Source organism: Petaurus breviceps, unplaced genomic scaffold (assembly GCF_028583685.1).
Source record: "Petaurus breviceps papuanus isolate PSGF00001 unplaced genomic scaffold, PetGlider_PUasm1.0 173, whole genome shotgun sequence".
NCBI lineage: Eukaryota > Metazoa > Chordata > Mammalia > Diprotodontia > Petauridae > Petaurus > Petaurus breviceps.
Window position 1 is genome coordinate 31,201,432 of NW_027185759.1, and position 13,939 is coordinate 31,215,370.

A 13,939-nucleotide genomic window follows, 5' to 3' on the forward strand; every position below is an offset into this window, starting at 1 on the left:
CTTAGCAATGATTTATGTCTATGTTAAAGTTAGAAAGCAAATTTCCCCAGAGTGGTCTTGCAGCCTCATCTTGAATGACTAAAGTTTCAGACCATGAGGGGGTGCTAGCAAAAGTGATTGTGAGTCAGGCTGAAACCTGGCACAGTCTGAGTTTATTCACCTGTAAAGTGTTGTCCCTCCCCCCACTTTAAATCTGGGATCCTAGCATCCAATTGTATTGCTCCCCTCTCTAATACCCCCTCCTGGTTACAAATTGGTCAAGAGAAGGCAGGATAAAGACGACACCAAAATGCATTGGTCTTATCATTCACTGACTTGGAAATGGGCTTCATGGGCTCAGGAAAATCCCACTGCCAAACAATTCCCTGGGAAGGACATCACCCATGAGGCAGGGAATCCAAGCACTGCCTATTGAGAGCTTCCAGCTGTGTTACTCCATTTGGGCAGTCCTATCCATGAGTTTTGTTTCCTTTTTGGGTTTCACTTCTAAAGTTCCCTTCTGTCACCATATGTGACTTCAATTAGAGCCTTCAGTCATTTTTATCCCTTATTCCCAGAAGAGCTATGGACACAGCCCTTATCTCGTTGGCTTAATTGATATCAATGACTCCCCTTTCCTGGAGAGGAACTTGGCAAGAGTCCCAAATATCTTTTTCCTGATACATCATGGGCACCAGGCTTGCACATGATTATATGAAACTTGGGCATGCTGTCATCTTTCTGGACCTCCCAGCTGCCAGGGGCTTTTTGTAGCTTTAGAGCTAGATGGGAGTGAGGTCAATGGAAAGCCAGTGGGAAGAACCTGTCCTGGGACAGAGCAGGGAGTATGTGTGGGGTGGGAGCCTCTGGCAACAAAATTGCTCACTTGCACTTGGAAGTGGGTTATAGAAATGATGTCAGCTGAGTATGTGGAATGGGAGGATGTTGGGGGAGGCAGCGAAGGTGGTTTCCTAGATATCCAGTGACTTTAATCCCTACAATGCTCTCTGAAGCACCACCCTGGGTAGGAGAGGTCCCCAAGTAGCATGTATTTCATTAGTCTGCCTGTTCTTTAGCCACCTTGAGAGTAAAAGAAATAGCATTACTGTTCTTGGTCATGGTTTGCTAAGCCCTTGTTCTTAGGCTTGGGACCAGGGGCAGGTTGCCCTAGAAAAATCTCTGTTACTATGACTTGTGTGACCTTGGGGGAGTCAATGAACCTCTCCAGGCTTATGTTTATACCTCTGTAAAAGTTGAGATTAAGTGAAGTCTAAGATCTATTCCAGATCTAACTTTTAGGATTTCATGATAAATAGATGGAGGAAGTGATTTGGACAGGATGGTACTGGTAACCACACAGGATCATTGATTCAGACAGGGAGGAGAACTCATCTATCAGAGTCTCTTAACTTGGGCTCCATGAACCTGATTTAAAAAAATATTTTGATAACTTATTTCAATATAAGTGGTTTTCTTTGCAATTCTATGGATTTGATTTTATTCATTTAAAAATATTATTCTGAGAAGGGGTCTATAAGTTTCACCAGACTGCCAAAGAAATCCCAGACACAAAAAAGGTTAAGTACCCCTGATAATTCAACTTGTCTACAGGTTCAATTAAAGACAATTTTTAGATGTTTTTAGCTCAGGTCAGATTTGAACACATTCTAGAAGAAACTCACAGCCCACAAGTTTCAGGAGTTCTGATCAACTGTGGCCCTTTCCATTTTGTACACATAGAAACTGAGTTCCATCAATTTTCTCTGCGGTGGTGGATAGCCTGAACTTAGAATGTAAATTGAAGCAAGTTTTCCTTCCTTCCTTCCTTCCTTCTTTCCTTCCTTCCTTCCTTCCTTCCTTCCTTTTTTCCTTCCTGACATGTCTAACGAGGGAATTCATTTCATATTACTATATAGGTTTGTAATAGGTTTTATTTTTCTTGGCTTCTCAATAGGTGAGGGAGGGGGAGAAGGGAGAGAATCTGGGACTGAAAGTAAAATAAAAATTGAATTAAAAATAAATGAAAAAAGAAAAAAAACCTAAGCCTGAGTCCTAGCAGGGCTTAGTGATGCACCTAAGATCACGCACAGATCACTAGTGACAGAATTGGAACTAGAACCCTAGGCCAGATGAGACCTGCTAACTAAAGCTGCCTCCCATTGCTTATCTTCATTTTTTTTCATCCCCTTCAGTTGCCTTTCCAAAGAAAATGCATTTTGATGCTAAAGAATCTGATCATCCCAGACTTGGACAGGAATCCCTTTTAATGCTGGTTATCTTCTTCTGTGCTTATCTCCAATTAATACTGGGAATAGCCTGTGGGTCTGTTGGCTCCTCCATTAGAATGTGAGCTGCTTGAGGTCAGGGACTGTTTTTGGACTTTCTTTGTATCCTCAGTCTTTAGCACAGTACCCGGCTCATAGGAAACAATAAATGCTTGCTGACTGACTGATGGTGGGTGGGAGGTATGATTAGTGAGTTAAAATAGGATGGTTCAGGAGGGCCTCTTTCCAACATGACATGAAATCTTTCAGGTCTTTGTTAAAAATGAATGATGAGAAGGAACTGGAAGCGTCATGTACACTCTTGTTCTAATTTTAATACCTTACGGACCTGGATTTGAATTCTGGCTTGCTTACTTACTCCTTGTGTGACTTGAGGCAAGTCAATTAACTTTGAATCTGCCTTGATTTCCTCATCTATACAATGGAGTCAGACTAGATGGTCTCTAAAGTCCCATTCAGCTCAAAATCTTTTACCCCATAGAATCCTATAGTACTGGTCATTTTGCTGCTGTGGGCATTTCTACGCAAGAAGAGGGTACTCCACTATCACTCAGTGGGAAACATTTGAGAGTTACTGTGATCAAAACTTTCATCCCCTCGTGGCCAGCCTGGTGATGAGCCACTCCAAACTTAGCTGGACTGGACCTTAGAGGGGAATTTTATGGTGGAGAACTCCTATAAATAAGAAAAATGACATCTACCCCCATGAAAGGAGGGGGACTCTCTAGCATACCTCAAATCATAGGATGATAGAACTAGAAGTAGGAGGGGTCTGTGAGACCGTCTAGTCCTTCATTTGACAGATGAGGAAACTGAGGCTAACTTTCTGAGAGTTACACAGGTTAATAAGTGTTAGAGGAAGGATTCAAACCTAAGATCTTTTAACTCCAGAGATGTTGCTTTTTCCTAGGAGAGCATGGAACTTTTTTTTCTCCAACTTAACATTTTGAAAGTCAATCTGCTGATTTTTTTTTTATATTTTTATTGTGTAAACTAAAACCATTTTCCACAACAAAGCACTTAGTACCCAAATCAGCTCTTGTAAGTGATCCTTCTGCTAAGGAAAATTGCGTCATTTAAGGCAAAATGCATTTCTTAATTTTCATTTGAGGATCAAAAGAAAGTACCAGAGCTTAGGTATTGGTTAAGCCTAACAGAATCTGCTTGGGAAAGGTCCTCCATTATTGTTGTTATTGTTTTGGTTTAAATATGTAAAAGCTTTACATTACTCTGGAAATTTATAGCAAGACACTTCTATTCCTGAATCTCTTTATAAATCCATTTTTAATGTAAAGGCACACAATAAAGCTTTATGTATTTATTAAAATAGACACATTTTGTTAAGTTTAGAATTTCCCCAGATTCTCAATAAGTCAATATAATGTTAACACGACAGTCATTGGAACATAAAATCCACTCCATAATATATATCTGCATATATTTTTTTCTTTCATAACACACAACAATGCCCCATTGTATGGTGCACCAATGGGAATTGAAAACCACAAAAAAAAGAACACTTTTAAAAGCAAATACAACAATTTCATAATCAAAACATCAGAGAATGGACACCAGAAAATACCATCTGCAGAAAGCAAGTTGTACTTCTCAAGGACCAAACAAAACAAAAAGTCGATAGAATTTACAAGCTGTATTTATAACATCGGTTACGAATCAAACAGTGATTTTCTTTTATATTTTCCACAGTGAGAAAGCTAGAAGCTGAGTTTCATCATCAGACAATTGTGAGCAAGTGAAATAAGGACCAGGGATGTCCTATGCAAACCTTAGGGAGTTGCTTACATAAGCAAAAACAGTTGAGGTATTTATGATTCAGCAACCGAGGAGTGTGTTTGCTTTGGAAGATGGGAGCTTGGGATCCCTCCCCAGTTGAACCTTTCCTTGCTATTTGTCAGGGGAGGCATGAGCACAGTCAGCTCTCAGGACCCACCAGAAAGGGACTCATGCCTTACCTGCACATCAAAATGAAAAGGATACCCCACAGATTATACTTCCTGGGAAAATCTGGTGACCTTCAGGTCCACTGTTAATGTCCTTGCTTGTGCAAGTGGTGCCTATGAAGAAAACTGTTGGGGAAAACTTCAGAGGGCTTATCTATGCATGTGAATGATTCTCCAGCTGTATTCATTTCCTAGTTCTGAATAGTGTTGTCTCTTTCCTTGGCCTCTCCAAAGATCAGGGACTCACACATCCCCAAGGGGTCTGTGGCTAGATTTCAGGGGCAGTCCATGAATATGTGTGAAAAAAGTGTATCTTTATATTTACTAACCTCTAATTCAGCATTTCTTTCAATTGTGAATCTAGGCAATAAAAGGTGATTCTCAGAAGAGATCCATAGGCTTCACCAGATTGCTAAAGGGTCCATGACACACACACAACCTCCGCCCCCCCCCGCCAATGCTTCAGAATCCCTGCATTAAAGGGACCCAAATGGGAGCTACCAGCTCTAGAAAGATTCACTTCTCTGCAATGGAATTCATGAATGATTTTCTTAGAAGGAAAATCTTACAGGTCATCTTTTCTCCATCCATCTAGAATATCGTTTATTGATTCCTACACCATTTAAGTCAATAGCAGAGTATATGTCAATTTCAGCAAGCCCCACAACCTGCCTAAAGTAAGGCAGGAATAAGGATAGAACTTTTCTGTAGACTGAGAGCTGAGAAGAGAAAGGAAGCCCATTTTTCATAGAGAAAGAAAAAGAATCAAAGAGAGAAAATGAACAATTGGACAGTTATCATCCTTGGGCTACTCAGGTGGGCCAAGAAAAGTGAGGATACCTTCTTCTTCTTAAGAAAAAGAGAGTCAGCAGGGAGGGCCAACTTTGGAGTGAGGAAGACCTAGGTTCAAGTCTTCCCTCTGACAAATACTGGCTGTGTGACCCTGAGCAAACTACTTAACCTCTCAAGCCAGGCAAGCCTTCGAAGTATCAGTGCCAAAGGAGCTGCCAGTTTGCAGAAGGAGTTTGAGAATTATCTACACCAGTGAGATCATACAGCGCATTAGTATAGGAAAGGAAAATGTGAGTAACCTTTCTTATAAATTTTCAAAGGAAATAAAATATTGATATAGGAACAACATAAGAGGGAACATGTCCTTTTAATATATATTATACATAAACATATATAATATATATCTTGTTTATACAGTTGATACATGTTTTTTTCTCATTAGACTGTGAATTCCTTAAGAATATATAGTTTTTTTTCTACCTCTTTGTATCTCCAATGCATGGTACACAGTAGGTATTTAATAAATGCTTGAAGAATTGAGTTGGCTTGACTCAATTTGATTAGAGAAAGAGGGTTGGAATCAGGGTCAGAAAGACCTAGGTTAAAGCCTTGACCCATGTTGGTTATGTGACCCTGGGCAGACCACTTTATCTCTAGGTAACTCCATTGGACTATGGATTATAAATGGGGCGCTGAACTGTGTCACTGAAGGGAGTTTTCCTCACTGGAAATTTCCTATACCAATGACATCAAAGGTCTGGTTTGAAAACTAAAAAAGAAAACATGAATTAAAACTAAAAGGAGGATGTTGGTGGCCCTTGTAGTAGTCGTAGGAATCACAGAAGGCAGAGAATTATTGAATCCAAAAACTGTGGAACTTCAAAAGACTTTAAAAGCCATCTAATCTAACTGAGACCTGTGAAGAAATCCTTTCTATGACCTTTCCAACAAGTGGTCATTCAATCTCTATCTGAAAGTCTCCATAATAAGACACAGATCAGCTGCTCCTTCTTCTGACCATTGGAGGCCATTTTTGGTCCCCTTCATTTAATTCTACACAAATATAAATGGTTCTGAAATAACATTTAAGTTATTTGACTAGGGTCAAGTCTGGAGAACTTCTCAGGAGTAACAGTCATAGGATGACAAGATCTAGAATTGGAGAGGACCTCAGGAGCCATCTGGTCCAACCCTTTGTTTTCTAGAGAAGAAAATGAAGACCCAGAAATTTCAATGACTTTCTTAAGGCCACTCAGGCAGGATCACATATCTAAAGCTGGAAGGAAGCTCTGGGGTCAGCTAGTCTGTCTCTCTAATCTTTTTTTTAACGATGAGGAAACTGAATCCCAAGGAGTGACCTTGAGACTATAACTTAGGCTAGTGTAAACATTATGTCTGCTAGTGCTGCAACTTGAGGAAGAGGGGATACTGCAAAGGAAGAAAAAGAAAGAGCTATGTGGTTATGAGACACAGAGCTACTCCCTCTTCCCTCAAAGATGGACTCTGTTCAGACATTATAGAATGTGAAGGTCACATTTTTCGCAGCTTGTGATTTGAATACCTTGAGTCTGAGAAGGGTTGCCATGGTTCAGGCATGGGGTTCAGCCACATTTCCTGGTCTCTGCCACCTCTCAAGGGGGCTGATTCTGATCTGAAGGATTTGGCTTAGTTTCAACATAATTCTCTTTGCTCTGGGGATTCCACATGGCTATCTTGACCAGCTATGGCCTATTCTTTGGAGGAGGGATGAGTCCTCCATCATGTAGCCTTGAAAGAAGTACAAGCCAGGGATTTACTCACAGATTGTAGCCAAATGTGTCCTAAATGATGTCCCTTGTATCAAACGTTTCCAGGAGAACATGGGAATAATGTTTGTAGGAGTTTCCTTTTGGTTTAGGCAGAAACAATGTACTAAAGTCAGTAGAAACAATCTCAGCACCTTGAAGCACCCTAAACCAATGGATTTGCTAATTACAGATGAACCTTATCTGGTCAATAAAGCAGCTTCAGCAGGGCTTGGAAGTACTTGATTAGTTGTGATGACTGCTAATGGAACTTATATGTAATTAAGATGGTTTCTGAAAAGATATTCTATATTTTAAAAATTAGTTTAGAACAAAAAGACAGATCTAAATGAATGAGTGGCAGTGTAGCTTAGTGGACAGTCAGGTAGACCTGAGTTCAAGTGCAGCTTCTGACACGTACTGGCTCTGTGACCCTGTGGTCAAGTCACTTAAGCTCTTACTTCTCTAAGCGGCTCTCTAAGACTAAAAATTTCATAAAAGGTGCCATTCTGTTTTGGCAGAGAGAATTTCCTAATCTAGCAGTTTCTTATAATAATGAAGTCACAGGTCCAGTCCATAATCCTATCCTTTAGATTCTCATTAATTTAGAATGGTCTTAATCTGAAAAATTATTTATAATAATATATATTTTTTTGCCATATAGACAAAATAATTATAAAAGATGGTTTATATTTTCCTTGTAGATTAAAATAATAATGTAAATGTCATATGTCAATGCCTTTGTTTATGATTTCTGTTGGGATGCCCAATCAATCAATTAATCAACATTCATCTATTAAGTGAGTATTCTATACCAGATACAAATGGAGAATGGAGACAGTTCGTGTCTTTAAGGAGCTTATATTATACTGGAATGTAAAAATTTAATCGCTCAAGCTATTAGACATGTTTAATTTGTGGTGAAACCAAAGTAGGGCATGAAAATGTCAGCATAAACGATTAAAAAGAGCATATTTCTCACCTCATCTCTGTATGAACTTGGAGGGTTTTCTGTGATTCGTCATGTTTTTACATCAGTAGATCACAATAAAAACCCATGGTAAAGAAAAAGCCAGGCATTCATAGCCTAGGATGGAATTTTTCTAGCACAGGTCTAGGGCAAAGGAGAAGCTGGCGCCAACCTCATTTTGTGTCATTATCAGATATGGTTTCAGTTATCAGAATCTTCTAGTCATTCTTTCCTAGCACAATTTAGATGACAGGTATATCATAAGAATTTTAAAATTTACTGCTTTTTTTTGTACCTAGAAGCTGTAAAAAATACTGATTTCTCTTCACTGAATTCTTAATACTTTTGGCAAAACCTTTAATTTCAAATTTACATCCCATGAATTTTGTGGTTTTGGTCCCAAGACGCTGATATTTGCAAATGGAAGCTAACTGCTTGAGTCAGCACATTTAGAAAGTGGGATGCAAATAAGGTGGTCCTAGAGCCCCTTTAAATCACTTAATTCTATTTTAAACACAGTGATTAGGCCAGTCTGATAAAAAAGTAATCAGACCAGTTGTTAGAAAATGCTGAACAAGTCAGTAGCAGATCACCTAGCATGAGGATTATTGGAGTCACCGACTTCTCTTTCCTTCTGCCTTTTTTTGGCCAGTTGTTATAGCACTGGAACCTCCAGGGTAGGGAGTTCAAAAGGAAACAGCTCAGGAAATAGAATCCAAGCCAGTTAGTCACAGGCCTAATGGAGGACAATGGAACCAGAGATTTTCTGTTTGCTAGCAATTTCAATAAGTGTAAGCTCCTGGAGGACAAGGTCACCTTTGACACTCTAATGCCTGGCACATAGTATGTCCATAATAAAAATATTTGTTGGGTTGATATGAAATGAATAGAGTAAGTTGTTTCATGGAAGAGGTGATTAAAATGAAATTTGAGGATTATCAGTGCATTCCAATTATCCACACTCTCCTTACTATCCAAGATTAGGGAGAAAGAGTACTTTTCATTCTGTTGCAATAATTTTCCTATAATTACAGGAGCTTTGGTAATCTATGAGAAAGAAAAGAACTTACCAACTATAACACACACTTTTCTTGCACTTTGTTCATTACTGTCATTTATTCTCTTGTTATTCCAAATGAGCTTGCCTAGTTATTGTCCCCCTAACTTTCTGCCATCTTTCATCACCTTGTCTTTGCTCAGAATTTTCTGTATAGTGACTTTCCTCCCTTCTCACCTTTCTTTTTGAGAATCTTTAAGCTTTCTCTGAGGCTGATCTCAGGGGCCATCTTCCATAGGAAGCCTCTTCTTCTCATTAATCATCTCTTCTCATTAATTTCCTCTCCAATTTTTTTTTTTTTGCTTTTTGGAGGGCAGTTGGGGTTTAAGTGACTTGCCCAAGGTCACATGGCTAGTTTGTGTTTTAAGTGTCCGAGGTTGGATTTGAACTCAGGTCTTCCTGACTCCAGGGCCGGTGCTCTATTCACTGCGACACCTAGCCACCCTTCTGAAACAATCTTGTATTTCTTTATTTGTATACAAAGGGGGATGGGGAGTACAACATAGTGGAATGAGCATTAACTTGGGAGTTGGAGGATCTGGGTTCAAATCCTGCATTTGATGCTTATTACTTTTATGACTTTGGACAAATTACAGCCTCCCTGGGCTCCAGTTTCCTCATTTGTAAAATGAGGGGTTGGACTTGATGCTCCGTATCTATTATCCTATGATCTAGCAATGCCTCTGAGCCTCAGTTTCCCCATCTATAAAATGAAGGCGTTGGACTATGCGGCTGCTAAGTTTTTACTTCAATAATTCTCTAGTAGAATATAAGCTCCTTGAAGAAAGGGATCGTCTTTTATTTTGTTATTGTAACCCCAGCTCCTATAATAGTACCTCGTACACAGTAGGTGATTAATAAGCATTGTTAAATTGAACTGTTGAATACTCCTAGGGGCAAAACACCTACCAAACCCTCCAACAGATCTTTGCCAATCTCTACTTTGTGCATTAAGATTTTTGCTGTTTCCTCCCCATTTTCTTCCTGTTGTGATGTTAATTAATAATTACTTTTTCCCTACCAGCTCAGAGACTGTTCTAAAATGTAATTGCATATATTCAAACAAGATAGGTTTGATGAGTCTTAAAACCCATCCATCATCTTCCCCACAACGGTTGCCAATGATTATCTTCTTCCAGTGTGCAAAGTGAACATAAAAGCATGAATTTCATTACCCATCTGCCCTTTCAAATTCCTCTTCCTTTCAGACCAGGCTCTGTGTCCCTAAGGGAAGTTCAGATGAGAGAAACACAATATTGTTGACTGGAGGTCAGAATCCCAGTGAAGCCAACAGGCAACCAAAATTTCAAAACAATAACCACAAGGATTTTTTTCTTTAAAGGAGTAATGATAAGTTTGGGGAGTATTGTAGTTTCCACCCTGCTTTCTTGGGAAATGATTTCAGATGTGATTCTGAAGGGATGGCTCTACCTGTTAAGCCTGTATTTTGGTTATGTAGTGATGGTCAGCTGAGATGGTCTGCTCTAGGCCAGGGGTGGGGAACCTGCAGCCTCCAGGCCACACGTGGCCCTCTAGGTCCTCAAGGTGCAGCCCTTTGACTGAATCAAAACTTCACAGAACAAATCCCCTTCGTAAAAGGATTTATTCTGTAAAACTTGGATTCAATTGAAGTGCCACACTTGAGGACCTTGAGGGCCACATGTGGCCTCGAAGCCACAGCTTCCTCACCCCTGCTCTAGCCTTTCTAAGGCAGACAACCCTGGATCTGCTTTGTCTGTCTCCATACAGGGTAGCTGTCTGCTCACCATCATCCAAAAGCAAAGGAAGAGGCTGAGAACACAAAGTCCAGGTACTTAGAAAGAAAAGGACCAGGGCATAATGGAGTTAGGGAAACAGCAGGATGGAGAAAAAGCTCCCCCTCCCACCCTTCTCAGGATCATTCTTGCAAAGATTTCAGCTGACAGCAATATGTGAAACAGTTTTGTTTGAGCTTGCATGCGTTCAGGGACAGTGAAACCTGTAGGAGAGGCAGCTGGGAACCTAAGGGGAGAATTTCCAATTAGTTATGTCTTACTCTTCATACTTCCACCACACATTGTTTGGGGTAGGGGTGGGAGGAAAAGCTTTTTTTCCCCTTGTAAGAATACCTGCTAAAGCCCAGATCTAGTGCCTCCCCTGGTGAGAGGTTCCCCCTCCCTTGGGACTTCACTGACACAGCTTGGGGAAATGGGCTGGAAGAGAGCACTGGTCTGTAGGTGTGTACCCCTTGGATCAACTGGTTTTGAGGTGGGATGGAGGCTTGTGGAGGCTATTATCCAACTAGCCATATGTCAACATTTTTCAGAGGAGCACCCACTAGTCAAATGGTTACATGTATCCAAGTACTACACAATTCGATATTTTCAAAATAGAAAAGAATTTTCCTGGAGACCTTAATGGTTGGGGGGAAGTACCTCTACTTGCTAAGATCTTTATCCAGCGATAAAGCAAATTTGGCCTAATTTTTTACTGAGTCCCATGAGATTGTAACCTTCTTTGACTTTGCTTTTAAACCTCTGTATTGGTCAGATATCTTGAGCTTGTTCTGAAAGCAAATGCTCCCATGGATTGCAGATTTCATCAATGTGGGGAATAGGAACTCCCTTCACTGCTGCAGACTGCAAAGGAGGTGGCTAAGGTGATTTCTGCCTGTGTTCTTTGGACTCTCCCCCCCCCCCCCCAGAAGCCTATCATGTTTTTAACTGAAAACTTTATGATACCTCAGGCCATGCCACTTAGTCTACACGCCTCCATCTTTGCAGACTTGGGCCCTCGGGGTATGTCTCAGATCCACTGATCTTGGATTGGTCCATTGATACATGTGGGTGAAGTCCCTCAGTAAACACAAAGAGGAACCTGTCTTGTCCAAGAATTCAATTTTGTGAGCTTCTAGGACGTTCTATTCCTTGCTAAGAAAATGCCAGCTGACTTGTTTGCACCATTCATTTGTGGTGAGGGACTCTTAGCTGAAAGGACTGAGAACATGCCTTGTGCCCTCCCTGACTCAGAGGATAGACTGCATCTGGTGACTGTCATTCACCCACCAGCTTTGGCACCTCTCTTATTGGGATAGAAGTGTTGGGCTATGCTTCTTGGTGTCTCAACAGGGCCATAAAGAACCTTTGAGTCAACCACTAAAGCAGAGGGGTCAGAAACTCTCATTCAGATCACTTCTGACAGTTGGAATGAAGAGAGATTCTCCATCAGCCTTGTTGGGTTTGTTTTTTTTGCTGGTTGGGGAGGGGAGGGAGGGAAGAAGAGGGAATATTAGGGGGTTCAGGTTAACCCTTTTTTTTTTTTACAGAATTATCTCAAAGAGGGAAATAGCAAGGTATAGGCTATGATTTGGGGGACTGACTTATGGGACAATTGCAAAATGAGAGCTGAGAAAGCCTTCACCTCCTAACCCCCAGGTTAGCTTGCCCATAATCATCATCTCTTCTACCCTTTACTTATTCTCTCCTACTCTGGTGAGTAATCTAACTCATCATTTGCAATCAGGGTCTCCGAGTTCTGTTTGTGTTTGCCTTTGCTTTTGGGCTTGCTACTTGTCCGGCTGTTTTCCTTTGCCTCTGACATCTGCTGGTAATAGAAGCCTTTGTCTTCAGCCGCCGCGCCTCCCCAGTCCTGCTGGCCTTCACCCTCTGGGCCGTAGGAGAAACCATCGTCTACAGAGAAGGGGTCATCCACGTCATAGCGCTGGTAGGTGCTTTGGTGCAAGGCTTCTTCTCTGGCACTGATTTCCAGCGTGCTGTTCCATATGCCATATCCAAAGTAAATAAGCATACCTGTAGAAAAAGACACATGGCATCAGCTGCTGCTTTTTTCATCTTGCAGCCAAGGAGGGCTACCATCCAATCAGGAAAACAAACACACAAAACTCACTAAGTGGTTACATCTCTACCTCTTGCATTGAGTTTGCCTGGTAGGGCCAATCTGGATGGTTTTAAGATGATCCCCGACATGAATGAAAAGGCCGTTAGCTGGTGGCCCAGTCTCACCATCCCCGCCCCCCCTTTGCTGAGTTGGCATCCATTTCTTTGCTGTTACTTAGCCCGATGGCATTCTGTTCTGCTGTGCACCCAGGACCCAGAAGGTCAAGCCTGCCCTGGGCAACTGGGAAATCCCGTTCTCCTTTGGATGGTAAGTATTTCTTTTCAAGCTTGAATTTCTCACTGTTGTCTCATCTGACTCTCCAAAAAGCCCTAATGAAATCATCCTTCCAGGAGCCAAAGTAAGCAGAGATTTATAGGCCTAATTGGTAATGAATCCTAGAGCTAATTATGTGCAGATGTGGCCTGTTACTTCTTAAACAGCAGTCTCATCTTTTCAGTTGGGTATTTGCTCTTCCTGATGCTGGGCAAGGGTATGGGGAAGACAAATGAAGTGTCAGAAATTAGACATGATCTTTGTGGAAAATGGGGTGGTGGTCAATTGTATATTTTAAATAAAAGGGCCAGTAGCTCTGGGCTTGAAGATCTTCAGTTGGAGTGTCAGAGATTTACAATTGGAAAGGACTTTAGAAGTCGGGGAGTGTGCCCCCTCCTAGTTTACAAATGAAGAAACTAGAGTGACAGTTTTAGATCTGGGAGGGATTTTAGAGACTACTGAGTCCCCTCCCCCCTTATTTAATAGATGAAGAAACCCAGAGAAGGTAAGCACCTTGTCCGGAGCATTGGAGGTGGAATTTGAAGCCTAAGTCCAGCTCCTATAAACATCTCCCAGCACTGCCTCTCCAGCAGAATCTGGGCATCTTAGGAGCTGCTGCAATCATGCAATAGAAGGTGCAGAGACAAACCAACCAGAGAAGTTAGAGATGTTTGATTCTTTGTTGACTTTCTCCTATAAATGATAATAACTGATGTTTTAATGGTGTTTCAAAGTTTGCAAAGTGCTGTGTGTGTGTGTGTGTGTGTGTGTGTGTGTGTTTAGGGGGTGGGGGCTGCACTGTTATGGTTTCTCTGGATCCTGCCATGAACTCTGGCCCCTTCCAGTGGGGCAAGTGTTCTGGTCCCTAGCTAAAGGATATGAATAACAGTGTGGATCCTGGCTGGTCCCTTGACCCCTGTGCCTGGTCTCTCTCTCTCTCTCTCTCTCTCTCTCTCTCTCTC

At 41.2% G+C, this 13,939-nt stretch overlaps 2 protein-coding genes across 2 annotated transcripts in view; both read right to left on the minus strand.

The window, feature by feature from the left end:
- PHC3 (polyhomeotic homolog 3) overlaps positions 1-13,939 on the minus strand; it is a 352,648-nt gene that overhangs the window by 318,275 nt on the left and 20,434 nt on the right. The gene's annotated exons all lie outside the window — the stretch shown is intronic.
- The window catches only part of SLC7A14 (solute carrier family 7 member 14), a 148,502-nt gene continuing 146,693 nt past the window's right edge, over positions 12,131-13,939 (minus strand). Inside the window, exon 8 of the mRNA XM_069083576.1 lies at positions 12,131-12,616. Coding sequence (XP_068939677.1) covers positions 12,291-12,616 — 326 coding nt within the window. The 3' untranslated portion in view covers positions 12,131-12,290. The remainder of the gene's footprint in view (positions 12,617-13,939) is intronic.